Source organism: Oncorhynchus gorbuscha, unplaced genomic scaffold (assembly GCF_021184085.1).
Source record: "Oncorhynchus gorbuscha isolate QuinsamMale2020 ecotype Even-year unplaced genomic scaffold, OgorEven_v1.0 Un_scaffold_1648, whole genome shotgun sequence".
Classification (NCBI taxonomy): domain Eukaryota; kingdom Metazoa; phylum Chordata; class Actinopteri; order Salmoniformes; family Salmonidae; genus Oncorhynchus; species Oncorhynchus gorbuscha.
In genome coordinates this window covers 102,501-122,262 of record NW_025746367.1, presented here as the reverse complement: position 1 = coordinate 122,262, position 19,762 = coordinate 102,501, and the positions used below count along the sequence as shown (strand labels likewise).

General features: G+C 42.9%; 1 protein-coding gene across 3 annotated transcripts in view; it reads right to left on the bottom strand.

Annotated features, from left to right (window-relative positions):
• Positions 1-8,439: 8,439 nt before the first annotated feature.
• The window catches only part of LOC124023592 (tetraspanin-11-like), a 33,720-nt gene continuing 22,397 nt past the window's right edge, over positions 8,440-19,762 (bottom strand). For 2 of the 3 annotated variants that reach the window (XM_046337972.1, XM_046337971.1), the window contains exons 6-9: positions 19,460-19,618; positions 16,682-16,768; positions 11,759-11,881; positions 8,440-9,311 (exon numbers count right to left, since the gene is read on the bottom strand). In XM_046337972.1, coding sequence (XP_046193928.1) covers positions 11,804-11,881; positions 16,682-16,768; positions 19,460-19,618 — 324 coding nt within the window. In that variant the 3' untranslated portion in view covers positions 8,440-9,311; positions 11,759-11,803. The remainder of the gene's footprint in view (positions 9,312-11,758; positions 11,882-16,681; positions 16,769-19,459; positions 19,619-19,762) is intronic. The other variant, XM_046337973.1, reaches the window with a different exon arrangement.

Genomic DNA, 19,762 nt, shown 5'->3' with positions numbered 1-19,762 from the left:
TCCCCATCCCATTCCCCCAACTCCCATCCCGTTCCCCCCCAACTCCCCATCCCCATTCCCCCAACTCCCATCCCATTCCCCCAACTCCCCATCCCATTCCCCCAACTCCCCATCCCGTTCCCCAACTCCCCATCCCATTCCCCAACTCCCATCCCATTCCCCCAACTCCCCATCCCATCCCATCCCCTCCCCAACTCCCCATCCCATTCCCCCAACTCCCATCCCGTTCCCCCAACTCCCCATCCCATTCCCCCAACTCCCCATCCCATTCCCCCAACTCCCATCCCATTCCCCCAACTCCCCATCCCATTCCCCCCAACTCCCCATCCCATTCCCCCAACTCCCCATCCCATTCCCCCAACTCCCCATCCCATTCCCCCAACTCCCCATCCCATTCCCCCAACTCCCCATCCCATTCCCCCAACTCCCCATCCCATTCCCCCAACTCCCCATCCCATTCCCCCAACTCCCCATCCCATTCCCCCAACTCTGCATCCCATTCCCCCAACTCCCATCCCATTCCCCCAACTCCCCATCCCATTCCCCCAACTCCCCATCCCATTCCCCAACTCCCCATCCCATTCCCCCAACTCCCATCCCATTCCCCCAACTCCCATCCCATTCCCCCAACTCCCATCCCATTCCCCCAACTCCCCATCCCATTCCCCAACTCCCCATCCCATTCCCCCAACTCTGCATCCCATTCCCCAACTCCCATCCCATTCCCCCAACTCCCCATCCCATTCCCCAACTCTGCATCCCATTCCCCCAACTCCCCATCCCATTACCCCAACTCCCCATCCCATTCCCCCAACTCTGCATCCCATTCCCCCAACTCCCATCCCATTCCCCAACTCCTCATTCCCCCAACTCCCCATCCCATTCCCCCAACTCCTCATTCCCCCAACTCCCCATCCCATTCCCCCAACTCCCCATCCCATTCCCCCAACTCCCCATCCCATTCCCCCAACTCCTCATTCCCCCAACTCCCCATCCCATTCCCCCAACTCCCCATCCCATTCCCCCAACTCCCCATCCCATTCCCCCAACTCCCCATCCCATTCCCCCAACTCCCCATCCCATTCCCCCAACTCCCCATTCTAATTCCCCCAACTCCTCATCCTCCTCTGTTTATCGTTGTCTCTGATTGGGAACCATATTTAGGCAGCCATATTCTTGGATCGCAATCTACATGCTGCAGTTTGGTCCGACTCTCCTTCACCACATGAAAACCGTTACAATACCATTGTTATGGTAAAATACTAAGGCAGTACACATTAATAGATGTGTTAACCCCTAATGTGACCTCATTGACCCAGTCCACTCTATCACTCCGCTGCTGAGTCAAAATAAATGTTGCAGAACTCTGGTATTTCAAAATAAAAGAACTCTTGTTCCTAGACAACCTAGACTGGGGAAACAACATCCCCCCCCCTTTAAACTAACCTAATGGAATACATCTCTGTTCAGGAAATTAGTTCATGCATTTGTCATGTGTTTCTACATCTTAATTCAATTTCATGGCCAAGATGTGTAAACCTCACATAGCCTTCATTCTCAGGCTAAGTGATATATTTAATGAAATGGGAAGCTAACACAATGTGAACTCTATCTAAGATAAGAGGTCACATGCTAACCACAGATCGGATCAGATTACCCCATCTCCGAGCCTAAACTCAACCATAATACCAATCAAATATATCTGACCTCAGATCAGTGGTTACAGGCAGCTTCCATCCACTCCAACCAGCACATCTGGCATCTCTCTGTGTTTTTTGGTTCTGTGACGCTGACAACACATGGCCGTATGCTGACAGCGATATTATGTTGGATTTATGCTGGCTCTCTGGCCTCATGCACTCTGCCTGCCGGTGCTTTGGTTATCCCCCTTTGATCCCTGGAGGAATCTGTCCGACACATTTACTGCCGCAGCTAATATAATGCATTCATTCCCACAAGTAGCCCAGAGGGGTATACTACATAGCAGGGTCAAGGAGCTAGACAGACAACTTGGCTAAATATTTTCAAATAACTTTTTATTTCTTTTGAAAAATAAGCTTGAAATTAGCATGATTTATTTTATCCAGCAACCAAAAACACATATCAAGTTTAACATTCTTAATGAACCAGAACATGTGTGATTATTTCTGGTTGTTGATTAAAGTTAGTTGGCTAACTCATTGATGCTTTGTAGTATAACCCCACAGGAGCCCCATTCAGCAGCTCTGAGGTCTGACTGAGGACCACTGGGAGAAGGTCCAGACTAGTCCAGACCCCAGGTAACAGGCAGTCTAGAATAGGTCTAGTCCTAGACCCCAGGTAACAGGCAGTCTAGAATAGGTCTAGTCCTAGACCCCAGGTAACAGGCAGTCTAGAATAGGTCTAGTCCTAGACCCCAGGTAACAGGCAGTCTAGAATAGGTCTAGTCCTAGACCCCAGGTAACAGGCAGTCTAGAATAGGTCTAGTCAGACCCCAGGTAACAGGCAGTCTAGAATAGGTCTAGTCCTAGACCCCAGGTAACAGGCAGTCTAGAATAGGTCTAGGACCCCAGGTAACAGGCAGTCTAGAATAGGTCTAGTCCTAGACCCCAGGCAGTCTAGAATAGGTCTAGTCAGACCCCAGGTAACAGGCAGTCTAGAATAGGTCTAGTCCTTTAGACATGTGTGCATACATTCTACGTATGGGTGGTCCAAGCGCCAGCTCTACCAACTGAGCTACAGAATAGGTCTAGTCCTAGACCCCAGGTAACAGGCAGTCTAGAATAGGTCTAGTCCTAGACCCCAGGTAACAGGCAGTCTAGAATAGGTCTAGTCCTAGACCCCAGGTAACAGGCAGTCTAGAATAGGTCTAGTCTAGACCCCAGGTAACAGGCAGTCTAGAATAGGTCTAGTCCTAGACCCCAGGTAACAGGCAGTCTAGAATAGGTCTAGTCCTAGACCCCAGGTAACAGGCAGTCTAGAATAGGTCTAGTCCTAGACCCCAGGTAACAGGCAGTCTAGAATAGGTCTAGTCCAGACCCCAGGTAACAGGCAGTCTAGAATAGGTCTAGTCCTAGACCCCAGGTAACAGGCAGTCTAGAATAGGTCTAGTCCAGACCCCAGGTAACAGGCAGTCTAGAATAGGTCCCAGACCCCAGTAACAGGCAGTCTAGAATAGGTCTAGTCCAGACCCCAGGTAACAGGCAGTCCAGACCCCAGGTAACAGGCAGTCTAGAATAGGTCTAGTCCAGACTAGTCCAGACCCCAGACCATGTCCTTGTATAGACCCAGTCCAGATCTAGTCTAGACAAAGTAGACCAAGTCAAAACTAAAACAGTCCAAATCTTTCCAGACCAAGTCTAGACCATAGAATCTCATTCTAGATCTCTGGTCCCGATCTAGTCCAGGCCATGTTTAGACAGACAAACCAGATCAAGTCTAGACCAAGTCTGGACCTAGTCCAAATCCATTCCAAGTCTTATCTGGACCCAATCCACACAGAAAGGTCAGATCTGGTCCAGGCCTAGTCTAAACCCAGTACAGACCCAGACCACTTTCAGTCTCATGACTCCACAGGCAGGTGAGGAGGAGTTGCATTTACACACATGCATCAGTTTACACAGGGCCTACGGCACTTCCTTGTACTGTACATCAACCGTATTTATTCATAGCTAAGCCTCCCAGCATTTTCACACATATTGAGTGCAGGTGTAGGCCTACTGCTCGGACAATGGTTGTGTTGTAAAGTGCCATGATATATTATATGTGTTGAGGACAAAACCCATTTCTGACATCAGATATATGTCACAATGACATCATCATACACTGAGTTCCACATGGCATAGGAATCAATATGGGTCATTTATAAAAAATGACTCCTATTCAAGCAGCATATTATCAATGTAAAAGATATCCAGACCAGAAGTGTATGTGTGTCTGTGTGTGTGCATACGCCTGCGAGTGAGTGTATGTGTGTGTACAATATGGTATGTAGAGATGGAGAGAGTGTGTGTTAGTAGCTGACTGCTGGATATCTCCCTCTGCATCGTCCATACCCTGGCTGTCAGAGGGTGAGATATGGGAGAGAAAGAAACGTCCACCCCTGGCTGTCAGAGGGTGAGATATGGGAGTGGGTGTGTCTGAATGATGTGGATGTTGTGCAGAGTCCACTATGGGAGGAGTGTATCTCCAGCTGCTTCCAATTCACCCCCATATGTCGGCCCCAGCAATGTGTGTGTAAAGCACGCTGTGTGTGTGTGTGTGTGTGTGTGTGTGTGTGTGTGTGTGTGTGTGTGTGTGTGTGTGTGTGTGTGTGTGTGTGTGTGTGTGTGTGTGTGTGTGTGTGTGTGTGTGTGTGTGTGTGTGTGTGTGTGTACAGTATGTGTGTGTCCACATTAAAATATACTATAGTATACTACGGCTAAATACTATAGTATTTACAGTAGTTTTTGCAGACTTTACTGTAGGATTCACTTCACTGTTTCTGCAGACTTTACTACAGTATTTACTGTAGTGTTTTGTGGACATTCCTGTAATATTTACTGTAGTGTTTTTGAGGTCTGTAGTATACTGTAGTATTTACTATAGTATACTACAAAATTATATAGTAAATCATGTGTTATTCTTTAGTAAACTGTAGTATTCTGTATTATTCTATAGTAAATACTGTATAGTAAAACTGAATGTTTTTTTCATGTGGGTGTGTCTGTGTGTTTGTAAGCTCTATCAGTGTGTGTGTGTTTATGTGTTTACAGTAGGTGTGTATGCATGCATGTACACCCTCTCTCCAGGGTGTGTGTGACATGCTGTGGAAATAGGAGCCATCCTCTGTTTGCTGATGGAGATGGAAGTACTGACAGACTGACAGACTCCCCGGCCCCATGTCTTGGACTATGTCCCAACACTCTAAACTGGCTCCCCTCCTCATCTCCTTCCCTAACCGACTGATGTCTTGGACTCTCCCAACACTCTAAACTGGCTCACCCTCCTCATCTCCTTCCCTAAACGACTGATGTCTTGGACTGTCTCCCAACACTCTAAACTGGCTCCACCTCCTCATCTCCTTCCCTAACCGACTGATGTCTTGGACTGTCTCCCAACACTCTAAACTGGCTCCCCTCCTCATCTCCTTCCCTAACCGACTGATGTCTTGGACTGTCTCCCAACACTCTAAACTGGCTCCACCTCCTCATCTCCTTCCCTAACCGACTGATGTCTTGGACTGTCTCCCAACACTCTAAACTGGCTCCCCCTCCTCATCTCCTTCCCTAACCGACTGATGTCTTGGACTGTCTCCCAACACTCTAAACTGGCTCCCCCTCCTCATCTCCTTCCCTAACCGACTGATGTCTTGGACTGTCTCCCAACACTCTAAAATGTCTTCCTCTCCTTGCGTCCTTCCCTTACTGAGATATTAAAGCATTGGATCACACTGCGTTACAATGCACTCATTTAACATGTCATGTCAGATCAGTGGTTGTGAAAGAAACCAAATGAGGCAAGGGAGCTATTAAAGAATATTGGGACACATCCACAGTCATATGGTAATACCATTAACCTACAGATGAATCCTGCTATGGCCACAGCACTCTTGTATGTATACATAACGGTGTATTGAGTTGAGGGTATTTAGTTGGCATAAGTGCAAATACAGTCAGCAAGCATAGTGAAGCATCAATACTGTCAGATTGATGGAGAATCGTAGCCTTGTATTACCAGACTGATTACCTCTGAGCTATGGTTGTACAGGTTAGGAGAATAGTAGCCTTGTATTACCAGACTGATTACCTCTGAGCTATGGTTGTACAGGGTTAGGAGAATAGTAGCCTTGTATTACCAAACTGATTACCTCTGAGCTATGGTTGTACAAGGTTAGGAGAATAGTAGCCTTGAGCTATTACCAGACTGATTACCTCTGAGCTATGGTTGTACAGGGTTAGGAGAATAGTAGCCTTGTATTACCAGACTGATTACCTCTGAGCTATGGTTGTACATTAGGTTACCTCTGAGCTAGAATTAGTAGTAGCCTTGTATTACCAGACTGATTACCTCTGAGCTATGGTTGTACAGGGTTAGGAGAATAGTAGCCTTGTATTACCAGACTGATTACCTCTGAGCTATGGTTGTACAAGGTTAGGAGAATAGTAGCCTTGTATTACCAGACTGATTACCTCTGAGCTATGGTTGTACGAGGTTAGGAGAATAGGTGAATATAATATATATAACAATGATCATGGCTTTTAAGTTTGGATTTGAAGGATGTACTTTTTGTCCTGTGAAAAATAACCTGTGAACAGAAGTGGTAATAAACATGAACATTTTCTAACTAACTGATAAATCCATACAGGAACTGAGGAAGACAAAACATCCTGGGATGATTACCTTCAAATGCTTGTCAGGGGCACAACTTTGTCTCCACCTAGTGACAACATATCACCATAACATACAATATATCCACCACAACTAGATGATTCAACCCAACCACAATCTTCCACAACATTAATAAATAATCTTATAAACAGTAATATATTCAGTAATATAGTATTCTATTTATTGAGTAAGGTTTAGAAACCATTTATATCATCATATTAGTCATACACTGCATCCCAATACCATTGTCACATCAGCTTTGACAAACACTTCCATTTGAGTCATTTAGCAGACGCTCTTATCCAGAGAGACTTACAGGAGTAATTGGGGTAAAGTTTCTTGTTCAAGGGCACATTGACAGATTAGTTTACTCTGCAACACTCTTAAAAGATAGACTACATGTCGCTGAAGATGAATGTGTCCATCCATATGCACTTCTTTCAAACATGGTCTGTGCACGTGTAACCTTCTTCATATCTCAGAGTATAAATATCAACATTTTATGATGTCTTAAAGTAGCAATAGTCATATACTGTAACAAAACATTCAAGACCTTGATGCAAAGACAACGGCAGGGAATAATAATACCAAACCACTGAATGATGTAGGAAACACAAATCAAGTTTATCCGGTTAAAGACTACCATCAACATCAATTCAAAAGCTATTATGACATTGTTGTTAAACAGACAAAGGCATACTTTGATTACTACAGTCTACAGTATAGAAAGAGCCCAGATCATATATGTTTTATTATATATTTTATATTATACTTGCTATAATGTTATATCATATTTTGACCCATTTCGATTAGAAAATACATGAATAACAAGAACAGCTCTCTGTTGGTCACTAGGAGGAATAGAGAAAATACCATCTGTATACGTGTCTTCATCTCTTGGAAAACAGCTAAACATCCATACAACTTTGACAAAGGATTGTTGTCATTGTATCAACTGGAATTGGTCAGCTGACTTACCAGCACTCCTAAACAACAAAGACCCATGTCCTATCTTGGTAATGGGCAACCGATACTATTTGAATGTGTCCTTGACAATAGTCAAGCCACTGAAAGCTCTCTTGTGGAAACGTGTCAGACATTTTCTAAGTCGTAGTAAACAATAAAATGTAAATATATCTCCTGCCTTCAGAGGAATGTAGTTAGTCTTTAGAAGCAGTAGTCGATGCAAGGCTGCCTGGCTGCTCCACAACCAATCAGACAGAAATAGAGTTGCAAAATTTTGCCAACGTTCAAGATATTCCCTGGTTTTCCTGAAATCTCGGTTGGAGGAATCCTGGAATCTGGAGGGAATAAGCAGACAATCTGGAATCCCCAAACAGGATTTCTGGAAACCAGGGAATTTATTGAAAGTTCTCCAAATGTTGCAACCTTACACAGAATACTACAGGAGCACTGCACAGGAGTATATACCAATATCTACCACTGGATGGGGATACTAACCCACACCAGAGGAGAGGAGTCAACCATAACCCCTGAATCCTAATCTTAACCAGTAGCGTGACAGAGAAAGATCTGACCCTGTATCAGTGGTAAATGACAACATGTTTCTCCAGCATAATAAAAGTGGTCGTAAAACAAGTCAATTGGTCCTGGTATTGAAAGATGAGTGGTAGGTTTATATGGTACTGCAAGAAAGGCGATTTCGTTGACATCAACACCTTTAGCATAGCATACAGCACAGGACCAGATTTGTTAGTCAAACTACAGAGGCAACACATACAGAAATGCTGCAACGTTACTGTCACGCCCTGGTCGAAGCATTTTGTGTTTATCTTCATGTATTGGGTCAGGCCAGGGTGTGGCATGGGGTTTTTGTATTGTGGTGTGTTCTGTCTTGGGGTTTTGGTGTGTATATATTGGGATTGTAGCTAGTGGGGTGATCTAGCAAAGTCTATGGCTGTCTGGAGTGGTTCTCAATCAGAGGCAGGTGTTTATCGTTGTCTCTGATTGGGAACCATATTTAGGCAGCCATATTGTTTGAGTTTGTCATGGGTGATTGTCCTTAGTGTCCTTGTTCCTGTCTATGTTAGTTTTCACTAGTATAGGCTGTTTCGGTTTTCGTTACGTTCTTTGTTTTGTAGTGTTTGTGTTTTAGATTCGTGTTACGTTTTTTTTGTTCATTAAACATGGATCGCAATCTACACGCTGCGTTTTGGTCCGACTCTCCTTCACCACACCTAGAAAACCGTTACAGTTACTATTAGCAGCGTTTAGTGCTATTTTCATTCATATCAAGTACAGGTTTTCCCCAAATCTGCTTGATTATTCTGTGGATATCAATCAACTCATGATTGTTTTCTTTGTGACGTAGATCAAACATCGATGACCATGGGATTCCCTTTGTGGTGAACCATTCAATTGGTGTAACATTGCTATCAAAGAATACATGATAAAACAATGACAGAGGCACGTTGTGGGCCACATCCGTGACACACTGGATATAGCACTAACTGAATAACCCTTCGTAAGCAGCAACACCATGAGAGTGTGTACAGTACACTTGATTCTCAGTCACAACCACTTCGGGTTGCCTTCCAGTTGTGTGGAATGTTGTGAAATCTACAGTAAGGATTTGACTGTATTGACAACATACAGTAAAAACTACCTTAAATAAACAGCAGTAGGTTTACTACAGAAAAGAACAATACCATAATACCAAATCATCTCTTCTTCATTGGCCTTGTCTTTGAGAGAGGGGGGGGAGCTGTGCATGCATCCATGCTAAAGGAGAGGTGCAGAAGGATCCAGGAAGGTCCAGGCAGGGTTGGATCATAAGGTTCAGAGGTTAGGAGGGGTTAGAGGTCAAGGGTGAGTGTTCAGCAGGCATCGTTGCTCCCTGGCCCATAAGGCAGGATGGTGTTGGGGGGGCTTGACGGTAGGGTTCAGTAAGGATCCAACTTAATCCTTCTGTGTAAGCAGCATGTGAACACCATCCCACAGATCTGAAACACACACAATTACTGTGAAGGTCAATCAAGGGAAAAGGTGAGTCGTCATGGTAGCATAGTGGGATAGCATGAGGAGAGTGGGTTAGGGGTGAGGAAGTGTGTGGTTACTATGGGAACAGGAGTGCCGAGCAGCCAGCAGCAGTTGTGTAATTGGGCCTGTGGTGAATGTTATAAAGCTCCCACTATGACTGTTGTTGGAGAGAGATAATCTGTGAACAAACATTCATTTAGCAACTTCCATTTTTCAAAGGACATTTTTCTCTGAAGCCCTGCCAATGTTCTCAAAACCATAATGTAGTGTTATAATCCATTAATAATTAATCTACTAAAAATCACATGAGTAAACTGAGGGAAAATATTGGGTACAATTAAATTGATGTTTTACAAAGTGAATAATGTTTTATGATGTTTTTGTCATTTTCTGTGAGGCATTTAAAATAATAAGATCTAACAAATTATGAATGTAACATATGTACATACTTAGAAAGGAGTCTATGGACACAAGGAGTGTGGCATTTTGGAGGTTTGTGATGCAAAACATTTTGCCTAGTGCACTCCCAATTCTCCCACTTGATGTTTCTTCTCCTTAAGTATTCTATAAAGTACATTCTATAAAGCACAAAGCTCCACTTGATGTTTCTTCTCCTTAAGTATTCTATAAAGTACATTCTATAAAGCACAAAGCTCCACTTGTGAGTTGGACTGCTTTAAGATCCTATGAATACTTTGTGTGTAGGAAAAAGAAAGAAGTGAAGTGATGCTGGGATACGACAGACCTGTGTAGGTACTTTGGTTGATCTGAGAACAATAAGTCATGTTCAGCTAACGGCAGGACGGTCAGAGAGCTTCAGTTGGCGCTTGTTTGGATGAAGGAGCCGACATCAATAAGATGAGATTAAGGTAGAGAAGAAATGGAAGGATACAACAGACCTTGACGCACACAACATAGCAACACACACACACACACTTGTGCTTTCACTCTGCCAAAAGCATTAAACTGTCCTTATTTCTAACAAGATCATCCCACGTCATCACTATTAAGGGATAGGGGATATGAAAGGTCTCATTGATCTGTGAGACAACAGCAGAGTTACAGTAATACACAGGGAAAAGGCTGAGAGGTTAGGACTTAGATGAGGCACATTCGCTGGACGTGTGTGTGTGTGTGTGTGTGTGTGTGTGTGTGTGTGTGTGTGTGTGTGTGTGTGTGTGTGTGTGTGTGTGTGTGTGTGTGTGTGTGTGTGTGTGTGTGTGTGTGTGTGTGTGTGTGTGTGTGTGTGTGTGTGTGTGTGTGTGTGTGTGACAGATGACAAACGACAAACAGAGGAGGGCTGAGATTCAATCAACGGCCCTCCTGCAAGTCTTCTCCTGTCTGAGGGTATTATCGACCGGGGTCACAACATGGGGAGGAGATTCGTCAAAGAAGGCCTTGGCGGCTCGGCACTCAGGGCGGTTTTATGATGCCTCTAACCCTGCCAGCACCACTAAGAATTCAGATGACAGAGTGAGGAGGTAGAGAATGAAACTCACAATTCACAGAGAGATGGAGGGAGCTGGAGAAGGAAGAGACGAAGGAGGGAGGAGGAGGGACAAGGAGACAGGGGATCAAGGAGGAAACGGAGGAAGGAGAAGGAGGTAAGAGCAGCCAGGGGGAGGGAGGAAGCAAGGAAGGATGAAGAGACAGAAGCAAGGAGAAGGAGACAGAGGATGGAGGACAGAATGTGCTAAACTTCCTTTCTGCTCGTTAGTTTAGCATTTGGAATGACAAGGAATATATAGAAAGTAGTTTCCATGTGGCAGGTGAAGACACTGACAAGAAATAAGTTATCAAATGTGCTGCAATCATAAGAAACTATGAAGAAAGAAATCATGAAGAATACATTTAGCAGTGTCCTCTTTTCTTATTATTACCCAATTTCAGATGATGAGAAATGTATTGTAAGGGTTTCTTTCAAATCTGGTCCAGCACAGCTGTCATTCGCGTTTATTTTGTGGGCATTAATCTCATAGTCTAGTCTGTGGGAGCACTTCAGTGAACTGTTTGTTTGTCCTTGGATTGTGGATAATGTTGTCAAGCCCTTTCAGCCATGCAAAGGTCAAAGGTCAACATGCATGTATCGGTCAGCATGGTGTCCCTATTGGGGTGGGCGTTGCTCGGCGGTACCGAGAATAAAGCATAGGCCAGCAATATAGCATGCATGATCTGTGATCAACTGTCTCTTTGTCTTCTTCACACACACACTCACATACAAACAGAGACACACACGCGCACGCGCGCACACACACAGACACCCGCATGCACACACTCGCACACACACACACACACGCACGAGTGCGCAAACACACAAACATGCAGACAACACATATCTACACAAAAGACACAATCAAAAAAATGAACACATAGACACACACAGAACACATTTCCCACAATGCCCTCCAACCTTGTCCCGTCCCCACTGAGTGTGACCAGACAGAGGCTTAGCCAATCACACGGCAGAGAAGTCCTCCTCCTCTTCTTTATACAGCAGATAGATAAAGCAGGCCGTCAACATGGCCCCGGCCAGCTATAGAGGTCACAAACACACACAGACATACGCACACACACACACAAAGAAATACACACACATACAGACATACATAGACACAAACGTAAACACACACATGCATACATACAGACATACATAGAGATACACACACATAGACACACAGAGGGGTTAGTGACCTATATTAGACAAAGTATAGGGGAACACTGAAAGAGGATAGAGACTAAATTGATTAGCGTAATTACAACCAAACTAAGAACAAAGGTACAGAGACTATGACTATTTCAGTTATTAAAGACAGAGAGGAACAGTTGACACAGAGACGATGACTATTTCAGTTATTAAAGACAGAGAGGAACAGTTGACACAGAGACTATGACTATTTCAGTTATTAAAGACAGAGAGGAACAGTTGACACAGAGACTATTACTATTTCAGTTATTAAAGACAGAGAGGAACAGTTGACACAGAGACTATTACTATTTCAGTTATTAAAGACAGAGAGGAACAGTTGACACAGAGACGATGACTATTTCAGTTATTAAAGACAGAGAGGAACAGTTGACACAGACTATGACTATTTCAGTTATTAAAGACAGAGAGGAACAGTTGACACAGAGACTATTACTATTTCAGTTATTAAAGACAGAGAGGAACAGTTGACACAGAGACTATTACTATTTCAGTTATTAAAGACAGAGAGGAACAGTTGACACAGAGACTATGACTATTTCAGTTATTAAAGACAGAGAGGAACAGTTGACACAGACTATGACTATTTCAGTTATTAAAGACAGAGAGGAACAGTTGACACAGACTATTACTATTTCAGTTATTAAAGACAGAGAGGAACAGTTGACACAGACTATGACTATTTCAGTTATTAAAGACAGAGAGGAACAGTTGACACAGACTATGACTATTTCAGTTATTAAAGACAGAGAGGAACAGTTGACACAGAGACTATGACTATTTCAGTTATTAAAGACAGAGATGAACAGTTGACACAGAGACTATTACTATTTCAGTTATTAAAGACAGAGAGGAACAGTTGACACAGAGACTATTACTATTTCAGTTATTAAAGACAGAGAGGAACAGTTGACACAGAGACTATGACTATTTCAGTTATTAAAGACAGAGAGGATCATTTGACACATACTATGACTATTTCAGTTACTAAAGACAGAGAGGAACAGTTGACACAGACTATGACTATTTCAGATATTAAAGACAGAGAGGAACAGTTGACACAGACTATGACTATTTCAGTTATTAAAGACAGAGAGGAACAGTTGACACAGACTATGACTATTTCAGTTATTAAAGACAGAGAGGAACAGTTGACACAGACTATTACTATTTAAGTTATTACAGACAGAGAGGAACAGTTGACACAGACTATGACTATTTCAGTTATTAAAGACAGAGAGGAACAGTTGACACAGACTATGACTATTTCAGATATTAAAGACAGAGAGCAACAGTTGACACAGACTATGACTATTTCAGTTATTAAAGACAGAGAGGAACAGTTGACACAGACTATGAATATTTCAGTTATTAAAGACAGAGAGGAACAGTTGACACAGACTATGACTATTTCAGTTATTAAAGACAGAGAGGAACAGTTGACACAGACTATGACTATTTCAGTTATTAAAGACAGAGAGGAACAGTTGACACAGAGACTATGACTATTTCAGTTATTAAAGACAGAGAGGAACAGACTATGACTATTTCAGTTATTAAAGACAGAGAGGAACAGTTGACACAGACTATGACTATTTCAGTTATTAAAGACAGAGAGGAACAGTTGACACATACTATGACTATTTCAGTTATTAAAGACAGAGAGGAACAGTTGACACAGACTATGACTATTTCAGTTATTAAAGACAGAGAGGAACAGTTGACACAGAGACTATGACTATTTCAGTTATTAAAGACAGAGAGGAACAGTTGACACATAGACTATTACTATTTCAGTTATTAAAGACAGAGAGGAACAGTTGACACAGAGACTATTACTATTTCAGTTATTAAAGACAGAGAGGAACAGTTGACACAGAGACTATGACTATTTCAGTTATTAAAGACAGAGAGGAACAGTTGACACAGACTATGACTATTTCAGTTATTAAAGACAGAGAGGAACAGTTGACACAGACTATGACTATTTCAGTTATTAAAGACAGAGAGGAACAGTTGACACAGACTATGACTATTTCAGATATTAAAGACAGAGAGCAACAGTTGACACAGACTATGACTATTTCAGTTATTAAAGACAGAGAGGAACAGTTGACACAGACTATGACTATTTCAGTTATTAAAGACAGAGAGGAACAGTTGACACAGACTATGACTATTTCAGATATTAAAGACAGAGAGCAACAGTTGACACAGACTATGACTATTTCAGTTATTAAAGACAGAGAGGAACAGTTGACACAGACTATGACTATTTCAGTTATTAAAGACAGAGAGGAACAGTTGACACAGAGACAGTACAGGGACATCACTGACAGACTGACATTACTGACAGACTGACATTACTGACATACAACTAACATACAATCAGACAGAGACCTTCAAGCCCAATAGAGAAGAGCCCATTTAGATCAAAAGCTGGTCTAAATTAGTTTGGGACAAGATGGGTGATTTGTCAATGAATCACTAACACATATTAAGGACGTAGCTACAGTAGTTATCTTATCTTATGCTTCATATATGTGTGTGGGAAAATGTCAGCGTTTTATTTGGGAATATTTTGTCTAATAGAGAGGGGGCTAATAAAACATTTGTTTTTCTTAGGAACCCCAAATTCCCATGTCGACAGTCGCCACGGTGACAAGATCACATGACTCCTCTGTGGAATTCCAATTGTAAAGCTATGGGAACACTGATAAGAGTGGGAACCCTGGTTGGTTGGAAGGAGTAGCCAAGAGGGAGCCAGTACCGTATGTTCAGGTTTGGTCTAAGCTCGGGTTGGGCCGATATATGATTAAATCTAATATCATGATATTTGACAATGACGATATATTGTGAAGTGCAAGACTATACTTGAATTAAAATGTACAAATCAAAACGGTGCAGTTTTATCAGTTAGGCTGTATCAAAATGTTAAATCAAATCTAAATGAATTAACAAAGCCTTGTTTTCTCGCCATACAAAGATCATTTATGGAGAATACGACAATAATATTGTAAATAAGCAAAGAAATGGTACAGTCTGGAATTATTAACAGAGTGAAGTGGTACCACAGCTCCTGACCGCAAAACATCTAGCCTGGTCCCAGATGTGTTGATGCCGTATTGTGTGCTGTATATAACTGACTGATATAGCATGACGAGAGTTGGCTACTAAACATCACCGGACTGCAATAAGAAACCTCTCAACCCGAGCATCACATCCCAAGCTTGACGAAAACACCAATCTATGAACAGCATTGGCTGAACAGTAAACCATTCTCAGGAGATTTTCAGGAGATCGTTCCATGCTGGGGGATGGAGAGTCCAGTCCCTGTGGAGATTATTTTCAGAGAGCAGATCGATGGTGGAGAGCAGCCGCCCCATCCAAGAGTTATTACAAAGCATGCTGGGAGAGAAAGGTATACAGTTTCCTGTCCATGGCCCCATCTCAATGTATCTTTCCTTGATTCTTTACATCCTATCTCCTCACTTCCTCTTCAAAACACATTGGTCTGAGGGGCGGGACCTTTTTCTTCCGATACTGCTGAGAAGGGTTATATCGATCAGAAACGTTACGATACTGTAAACTACATGGGTTTCAAATATGGAAATGTGAAGCGCACATTAGGACTCACGGGTGTGTGGTTTGCTTGTATGACATCAAAGCATTATTTATTATAATCCTCAACGTCTCATCTTTCGGAACATGTCGACTCCTCTCGATTTACAGCATTTCTCTCACTCAGACAACAACAAATGTGCAAACGTAGCCCAATTAGCGGGAGGGATGGGGGCATCTTCTTGTCGCGGGCTGTGCTCAAGTTAACGGCTGTCAGTCAAAACCCATACAGAGCTGTGAAGCAGAGACCCAGAGCTATGAAGTCAGGTATAGCATGTTACTGTACAGCCACTTCGTTCCAATTCAGGCGCTTATCAATGACAAAGTCTGCCATTTTGAAGCCGTATACGGGATGACAGGGGCTGTGAGTGGATTAGGCTACGAGCTTGGTCCATCTGAGACCGCAGCAAATTAAATCCCAGAATGTGAATGGGATCAGATTACAGCTGAGAGGATATAGGGAGGTAGAGTGCATTGAAAAGGTTGTCCGACCGGTAATAGGAGTTACTGGATGCATCTTTGAGGTAATAGGAAGATTATGGCCACATTGATGTTTATTTAAAAAATAAAATGTGGAAAGCCTTTTATCATGTGGATATATTTTGACACTGATATAAAAAATATTTTTAAAAATTCTTAAGCAATCGTCTCACCTCTTAACCCGTTACTCTACTAAGAGGAAGAAGCAAGGTTAACCTCGCCTTCTCTCTCTCTTTCTGTTCACAATCTCCCCTCCTATCCATCTAGATACTAGCTAGCATTGAAGACATTTCAACAGCAAGGTTACCAATATCCACAGTAGCAGATTATATCCACTATTATCACTACATTATATTGATATCCACGACATCGGTGATACCCCAAATCCCCCCAAAACGAAATGATACTTTGTGATAGTCTGATAGTGATAGCTTGTGTCTGTTGTGAGGTGCTACCACAGTACTGAAATATAATAAGGCCTGGTCATTTCCTGTTAATAAAAACACTGGCCAGTGTTAGGGGACCGACCTGTAGACAGGCTACTCCTATCCCCACAGCTCCGATGATCAGCAGGTGGTCAGCCAGGAACTGCTCCAGCTTGGTGATGCAGCCACCCTGTGGGGCAAAGGTTACAGGTCAGGGGTCAAATCACTTCACACTCACACACACACACACACACACACACAAACACGCATGATGCACACATATACATTCTGAACACACACAGACACACCTGATTGGTGTAGTCAGTGTCTATCATATTTGGATCAATCCAATGCTTTTAAATCCTTGAGGGGGTGTGAACAAGGAGAATTGAAATTGGGCTATGCTCTTCATTTACCATAGTATATTTATCAACCCTACCCTCTCCAGCCTTTTCTATGTCTGTCTCCAAATTGCTGCGGCAATTGTGTGTGCGTGTGATACAAAGTTACACTGCAGAGAACAAACTACAGTAAGATAAAGGACTTGGGCAGTGTAAAGATATTTTAAGGTAATATACAACACAGAGGACTAAAGGTCAAGAGGGAATTAACGATGAATGGAAATAGTGTTTTTTCTGTAATAGGGAATGAATGATCAATGGGTCAGAGACATGGGAGGAATTTTGTCTATACATTGAGCCTGAAATAGGATACTTGTTATTTGGCCAGTGGCCCAGTTTATTTGCAAGGAATTCTAATTGGTCAACCCCAGGCTAGGGTTGGGTTATAAACTACATCCTGTCTCTTTGTCTGTGGAGAGAATCACTGAGGACAGGGGAGAATGAACATCTACCTCTCAGCATAACATCTATGATTTTATCTCCCCCTGATTTGCTTTGGGGTCTGTGTTATTGAAGAGTAACATCAACTGCTAACAGGCAGCCTGAGAGAAGTAGAGAGAACAGTGGGATTTATTAGGCCTCTCTCTGGAGGCTCCTTCTCTGACCACACACGCACACCACACACACACACACACACACACACACACACACACACACACACACACACACACACACACACACACACACACACACACACACACACACACACACACACACACACACACACACACACACACACACACACACACACAGATGTGGGTAGAGGGGGCATTGAGGAATCCATGGCTGGATGGAGTGCATGTACGTCCATGTGCAGTCACCTCCGTACATCCAGTGTCATTCTGTTTTACCAAAGAGCTTTGACCGAGTAGGTTGTTTCAAACCATGTTGTGAGTCACAGTTCTGAGGACATTTTCAGAAACATCTCAGCTTCCTAGACAAGTGAAAACACATTGACGAGCACATTTTCAACCCAAGTGTTTTCCGAGTGTGTGGGGAGCTGTCAACCACAGCTGACTCCTAAATGCACTGTAAATATTTCAGTTCCACCCATATAAACTTTGTTTAATTATAAAGAGATTTTATCAAAGTTGCACTCCTCTGAACTGGAGTGACATTGACAAGTGGAATGATGATAGCGGGAACCAAGGAGCGAGACGTGTGTGAGTGTGTGAAAGAAATAAACAAGCACAGACTTCTCCTGCTTGTCACAGATAAAAGCAAAAGGAGCATCTGAAATATTGTATGAAATATTCTCCGAGCTCTGTGCTGTCAGCCCTTACTGATAAGAAAGCCTGTCAAGTAGAGAAAAGTTGTTGGCTAAAGTGACTTTCCAAACCAGAGTATTTGACTGTTTCAGTTTCATTGACAGAATAAGAAAGAAATAAACAAGCACAGACTTCTCCTGCTTGTCACAGATAAAAGCAAAAAGCATCTGAAATATTGTATGAAATATTCTCCGAGCTCTTACGCTCTCAAAGATTTACTGATAAGAAAGCCTGTCAAGTAGAGAAAAGTTGTTGGCTAAAGTGACTTTCCAAACCAGAGTATTTGACTGTTTCAGTTTCATTGACAGAATAAGAAAGGAGACAGTTGAGCTCTGAGGGACATATCATCTGTCTGTCCCCATTTCAGACATTAGAAATCATTTGATGCCCAATACAACCATCTGGTCCTGAAATATTAATCAATTGTTCCATGTCGAGATCCATTCATTTTTTTTGAAGGATTTATTTGAAGGAATATTTTCAGATCCAACTTGAATTGTATTGATCCATTAAATATGAACAAATGGTTAGATGTCATGATGGACCGTTCCATTCCACTGACAGTGCTGGGCTCTGCTGTCATCGCTATGACAAATGGTTAGATGTCATGATGGACCGTTCCATTCCACTAACAGTGCCTGGCTCTGCTGTCATCGCTATGACAAATGGTTAGATGTCATGATGGACCGTTCCATTCCACTGACAGTGCTGGGCTCTGCTGTCATCGCTATGACAAATGGTTAGATGTCATGATGGACCGTTCCATTCCACTGACAGTGCTGGGCTCTGCTGTCATCGCTATGACAAATGGTTAGATGTCATGATGGACCGTTCCATTCCACTGACAGTGCTGGGCTCTGCTGTCATCGCTATGACAAATAGTTAGATGTCATGATGGACCATTCCATTCCACTGACAGTGCTGGGCTCTGCTGTCATCGCTATGACAAATGGTTAGATGTCATGATGGACCGTTCCATTCCACTGACAGTGCTGGGCTCTGCTGTCATCGCTATGACAAATGGTTAGATGTCATGATGGACCGTTCCATTCCACTGAGAGTGCTGGGCTCTGCTGTCATCGCTATGACATAGAATGACAACATAACACATTTTTACTGTGGAAGAGTCCAGTTATGACATCCTAAAGTCTGCTGGAACCCATTTGGCACATATTTGCTGTTGAATGATGATTTTCCAATGGTCCCACCCACCTCAGTCTTGTAGATGTTGGAGGGGTGGTCTCTGCGGCCACAGAGGGAGGTGATGGTCTTACAGCAGCTGTCCGGGACCACCCTGCCCTCCGACACAGCCGAGGTCATGTACACACTATGCAGCCAATCAAATGAGTTGTTGCTGCCACAGCACTTGAACTGACCAACAGAAGAAGAAAAGTGGAATTGCGTTTATCATTAGCAACACTTAGTTGATGTCTGAAAACCATCACATCTAATTCAAATCAATCAAACAACATAATGAAGAGGCACATTTGTAAACCAAGTCGTCATAACTACGTA